The sequence below is a fragment of the Hyla sarda genome, chromosome 2 (genome assembly GCF_029499605.1).
Source record: "Hyla sarda isolate aHylSar1 chromosome 2, aHylSar1.hap1, whole genome shotgun sequence".
Lineage (NCBI taxonomy): Eukaryota > Metazoa > Chordata > Amphibia > Anura > Hylidae > Hyla > Hyla sarda.
In genome coordinates, this window is record NC_079190.1 from 278320138 (window position 1) to 278326382 (window position 6245).

Consider the following 6245-nt stretch of genomic DNA (forward strand, 5'->3'; position numbering starts at 1 on the left):
GGAAGGGAAATTCTAGCTGCTCTGGACAGTTCCTGACACAGGCAGCAGGTGTCAGCAGAGAGCACTGTGGACAACACAAAAAAGACATTAAAAAAGTAAAGATTTTCCTCTGTAGCATCACAGCTGCTAAAAAGTACTGAAAGGATTTCAGATTTTTAATAGAAGTAATTTACAAATCTGTTTAACTTTCTGGACAACCAGTTCATTAAAAAAAAAAAAAGTTTTCCACCGTAGTACCCGTTTTTAATGTTTGTTATAATCACCCCCATATATAAACAGGAATTTTAGGAATTTAAACAAATTTTTTACTTTACTTTACAGGGGTGTGGAAAAAAAACAAAAACAAAAAAACTACTTGTCCAAGGGACTAAAGCGGAACGCAATCTACTTGTCCCTCAAGAAAATCCATTTGTCCTGGTAGATAAAATAATTTCAACCAAAATTGCACGATCCACCCCACTAGACCACCAGGGATGGTTATAAGATCCCTTTAGACACTGCTGTCAACTTAGAGCTGTAGCTAGACCCCCCCACGCACTTTTTAAAATATTTAAATCACTATTTTTTAGTCCTTCATAGGGACTTATATATGGAGTATTTTGATTGGAAAACACTGAACAACGCGGTGTTACTGGGGGGGTTCTGCTTCTCCAGTTGTGTGCGCTGCATTTTGTGTCATTGCATTTAGTTACTAGATAACTACAACACCCAGCATGCCTGATGCAGCCTATGGTTGTGTGGGTGTTGCAGCATGTTGCACTGTAACTAGTACAGTTAAGGTTATTGTGTAGCATGCTGGGAGTTGTAGTTTTGGTTTGTGTCGGCTGCAGAGCCATAGGCTGTGTCAAGGAATACTGGGAATTGCAGTTAGTAACTACAACACCCAGCATGCCCTGATACAGCCTATGGTTCTGCAGCTGACCCCGAACCAAAACTACAGCTCCCAGCATGTTACACTTTATAGTTCTTCAGTTTAGGTTATGGTGCAACATGCTGGGTGTTGTAGTTTTGGTTCGGGCGTGTTTGCGTGCATCCGTGGGGCTCTTGGTCGGCGGGTGAGTATGAAGGGGGCGGGATTCTAGGGGTGCAATTTAGTGCGGGTGGCCAGAAGCCACTAAGAATAAAAAAATAAAAAAATTAGATAGCACAACTGGCAGCAGCACTTGTCAGTCCGCCCCTGTACAAACATAAATGCATACACATATCATACATACACATACATCGGCCACTGGCCCCCCTATATTATACATTACATATATACATCATACAGACACACATCATCATACATACACCTGCCGCTGCCCCCCATCATACATTACATACACATCACACACAGACACCATACACATACATCATACATACATCACACATACACTCAAACCATACATATGCACACATCATACGTACACCTGCAGCTGCCCCCCCCATCAAACATTACATACACACATCATATATACAGACATCATACACACATCATAGATACACATACACTCACACCATACATATGCACCATACATATGCACACATCACACGTACACCCGCCGCTGATACACCCCCCCCCCCAATCATACATTACATACATATACAACCACCCTTCCCGCCGCCTGCATGCTCGGCCTCCTCACCTGAGCTTCACACTGCTTCACACTCACTTGCTTCTACATTACACAAGAAGCAGGGGGGAGAGCGAGGACGAACACAGCTCCGTACACAGCTCGGTACACAGCTCCATCCCCCGCACACAGCTCCTCCCCCTGCTCTGTCTCCCCAGGACCCTCATCTACCATGGGGAGGCTGCAAGTTTGCAAGGGGAAAACACAGCAGTGGGGAGGGGAGAGAGGACATACTGCACTGCACGGGGAAAACACAGAGCAAGGGGGGGGGGGGGGCTGCTATGTGTGAAGGAGGACAGACTGCACTGCACGTGGAGGATTTCTGTGTGTGAAGGAGGACAGACTGGGGCACGGGGTGGGTTCTCTAAGCCCGCGGCTACTGAAATCAGCTGGGGGCCGCTGCCCCCTCCATACACCTTGAGCGCCGGTGTGAGGTGCAGACTTGTATCGGCTCCTGCGCCTCACACCGGCATTAAAGAAAAATAAGGGGGAAGTCGGTCTGTCCCTGCTTGCCCGATACAAGGCTAAATCTATGAACAATTCACCTGCCCGGCGCCCAAAACTACTTGTCCCGGGCGTCAGGCGATAGGATTTCCACATCCCTGCTTTATTTTTCCTTTGTTGGGTGAAAATCTTTTCTAACACATCCGTTTTTGTTGTGATATTTGAAATTTCTTTTTCTTTTTAGGAGCAATTTACACTCTACTAGTACTAAAGGAACCACTTGCCATGTGTGCCCCAGCCACTGTATGTTTGGGCCTTCTCTTGCTTCTTAACATTCGTGGACATGGCAGAAAATCCAAATCAAAGGCTGAGTAAGAAGAGTTAGATGTTATGTTGACCAACTTGGACCAGTCACTTTTCAAAACCTAAATCTTTCGCTTTGTGGAGACTTTCTGTAAAGAATGTACAATTATATAGGCTCTGTTATGGTTCTCTCCACTGACTGTTTTATTCGCCTTTTGGACCTGAAATCTAACTATTCTGTGATAAATATCTAAAGCTACCCAATGCATCGAAAATAAAAGAAGCAGTTATTCTCACCTGCCCAAATCTGCTGCTACTCTGTTGGCACCCAGTCCCAGCGGCTGTCCTCTTCCTAGTTCCTGTGTTTTTCCTTGACAGAACATCATAGGAACTAGGAAGAAGACACCAGCTCGTATCAGGAGGTGTCAGAACGGCAGCAGTTGGAGGATCAGGGCTGGTGAGTTTAGCAGCTTTTCAAAGCATTGGACAGCATTATATAAAAATAACTCACTGCCCCAAAAAAGGGTAAGAAAAGGTCTGTGATGGCCTTTGGTGCTCATGGCAGTGACATGTTCTCACCATGAAGAGTAATCTGTTGTTCTTCAATAAAAAAAATTTCTACAATGGGTGCAGTATGTTGGTAAATAAATTTGGAGTATTTTGGAGACAAAGTAAAACATAACTGAAATAAACACAGTTTAGCATTTAGGTAATTTGTCACTTGAACCAGTTAAAGGAATCTGAAAGCTGTTAGGTCTGCTGATCATGAAAATGGGGGGGGGGGTGGGGGGGGGTTCCACGTTTCCACAATTGGATGGGGCAACATAGCCATACAAAGTCTATGGGACTACCAATTATAAGCTGAGTACAGTGCTCTGCTGTTTCTGGCAATCCCATAAAGTTTGAATGCATGTGCGACTGTTCAACTGAGGTGGTAGAGATTACCCTGTTCTCATGGTTGGTTGGGTTCTCAGACCCACCACTGATTAGGTGTGGGTGTTTTTTTTTTTTTTTTTTTTTAAGCAGGAATACCCCTTGATAGCTATACAACTGTACTTTATAGACAATAATGCAATGTATATGTCAATTATCCTTAATACATCCTATAAAGCACTTTTAGGCCACAGCTTTATCATGAAAAAGGCAAAGGAGGACTTCATGGCACAACAGAAATGACTTGGGGGGAGATTTATCAAAATCTGCAAAGGAAAAGTTGTTCAGTTGCCCATGGCAACCAGATTGCTTCTTTCATTTTTCGCAGGTCTCTTTAAAAATGAAGAAAGGGTTTTGATAAATCCACCCCCCCCCCCTATATGTTTGGAACTATAATGTGATTTCCTAATGTGGCTAGAAGATGGACCATCTGTTATACAGAAACAGTGTGTACTCAGCCTAACATATACGTAGGAAAACCGGAGAGGTTTGGTTTCTGACAGATTAATAAATCTGGGCCAATGAGTTTATATAAAAGCACTTGCTAACACCTAAGCGACATAGGATGTAAATGTGCATCCTGGTGCCCTGATACTTAACACACCAGGATATTCTTTTGCCTCCTATGGGGCATTATATCTATGAAAGGAGCGCATCTGAGGTGGTTGCAGAGCTTGTATTTACTCTGATGAGTGCTATGTCAATTCATAGCAATGAACAGTAATAGAAATCCAAATATTGCTATAAATATTCCCCAGTGGGACTTAAAAGGTAAAGTAGTAAATTTCTAAACTATTAAAAATGTAATGTTTAAACATGCATTTTTGTGAAAAGAACGTTTTTTGTGTGTTGTTGTTGGTGTTTTATTTTTTTATTTTTTTTAAAGCAGAATACTTGAAAAGCATGTAAACATGGGCATCATTTAAACCCCTTAAGGACAAACCCATATTGGCCTTAACCTGTTAATGACCAAGGATATGTATACATGTCCTTGTGCCATTAACTGTGTATGGCGCGGGCTCCCAACTTGAGCCCGTGCCATACCGGCCGCCCGCCAGCTGATTCCTGTAGCTGGGGGCTTCCGTTAATAGCCTACATGCGGCGATCGCTGTGGCCAGCTATTAACCCTTTAGACTGCTAACGTCGACAGCAGCGTCTAAAGGGACCTTTGAACACTCCCTGGTGGTCCAATGCGGTGGATCGCCTCTCACAGGTAATCGCAGGGGGTGATCCACTTCTGAGGTAGCCGGAGGGTTTACCTCTCCTTTCTTCTTGGTCCCGGCTCTGAGATTGAGAAAGCCTGGCTGAACCAGGCTTTCTCAATCATGCGCAGAGAACACAGAACAATGTAGCTCTATGGAACTACAGGTGGGCCATTTATATGGATACACCTTAATAAAATGGGAATGGTTGGTGATATCAACTTCCTGTTTGTGGCACATTAGTATATGTGAGGGGGGGACGGGACTTTTTAAGATGGGTGGTGACCATGGCAGCCATTTTGAAGTTGGCTATTTTGAATCCAACTTTTGTTCTTTTGTTTTTGTTTTTTTCAATAGGAAGAGGGTCATAAAAGTTCCCTAAGGGGACTAATCAAGTGTGTGTGTGTGTGTGTAAAAAAAAAAAAAAAAAAAAAAAAAAAAAATTATTTTAAAAACACCAATAACCCCTTCCATATTAAAGTTTAAATCACTCATCTTTTCCCAAATTCCATATAAAAAATATATAAACATATTAAAAATAAACATGTGGTATTGCCGCGTGCTTAAAGGGGTTCTCCGGTGCGTACACATCTTTTCCCCCTATCCAAAGGATAGGGGATAAGATGCCTGATCGCGGGAGTCCCGGGATCATGCACGCGGCACCCCATTTGTAATCAATACCCGGAGCGTGTTCGCTCCGGGACTGATTACAGGCGACCACCGGGCCGGCGGCGTGTGACGTCACGCCTCCGCCCCCGTGTGATGTCACGCTCCGCCCCTCAATGCAATGCAAAAATATGTTAATAAAACCGCACGGTCAATGGCGTTTATGTAAAAAAAAAAAAAACAAAGTCCAAAATTGCGTATTTTTGGTCACTTTGTATACCCTAAAATCAAAAAGTCCCATGAAAACTACAGATCATGGTTCATAAAAATTAGTCCTCACACATCCCCATATATGGAACGATTTTAGTTATAGGGTCAGAAGAGGGCACTTTTAATCCTATAGTGGAGATCAAAAGTTTGGGCACCCCAGGTAAAAATTTGTATTAATGTGCATAAAGAAGCCAAGGAAAGATGGAAAAATCTCCAAAAGGCATCAAATTACAGATTAGACATTCTGATATATATGTCAACAAAAGTTAGATTTTATTTCCATCATTTACGTTTGTTTGGGCACCCTGCAAAGTTAATATCTTGTACTGCCCCCCTTTGGCAAGTATCACAGCTTGTAAATGCTTTTTGTAGCCAGCCAAGAGTCTTTCAATTCTTGTTTGAGGTATCTTTGCCCATTCTTCCTTGCAAAAGTCTTCCAGTTCTTTGAGATTTCTGGGCTGTCTGTCACGCACTGCTCTTTTAAGGTCTATCCATAGATTTTCAATTTTGTTGAGGTCAGGAGATTGTGAAGGCCATGGCAAAACCTTCAGTTTACGCCTCCTGATGTAATCCCCGTGGATTTCGACGGTGTGTTTAGGATCATTATCCATTTGTAGAAGCCATCCTAACTTCAGCTTTTTCACAGATGGCATCAAGTTAGCATAAAAAATTTGCTGAAATTTTATTGAATCCAATTTTCCTTCTACTCGTGAGATGTTCCCTTTGCCACTGGCTGCAATACAACCCCAAAGCATGATTGATCCACCCCAATGCTTAACAGTTGGACAGATGTTCTTTTCATTAAATTCTGTTCCCCTTCTCCAAACGTACCGTTTACTCATTCCAGCCAAAAAGTTCAATTTTAACCTCATCG

At 42.8% G+C, this 6245-nt stretch overlaps 1 protein-coding gene across 1 annotated transcript in view; it reads left to right on the forward strand.

Moving 5' to 3' along the window:
- TMEM35B (transmembrane protein 35B) overlaps positions 1–4112 on the forward strand; it is a 20165-nt gene extending 16053 nt beyond the window's left edge. The window contains exon 3 of the mRNA XM_056560623.1: positions 2302–4112. Coding sequence (XP_056416598.1) covers positions 2302–2432 — 131 coding nt within the window. The 3' untranslated portion in view covers positions 2433–4112. The remainder of the gene's footprint in view (positions 1–2301) is intronic.
- Positions 4113–6245: the final 2133 nt, after the last annotated feature.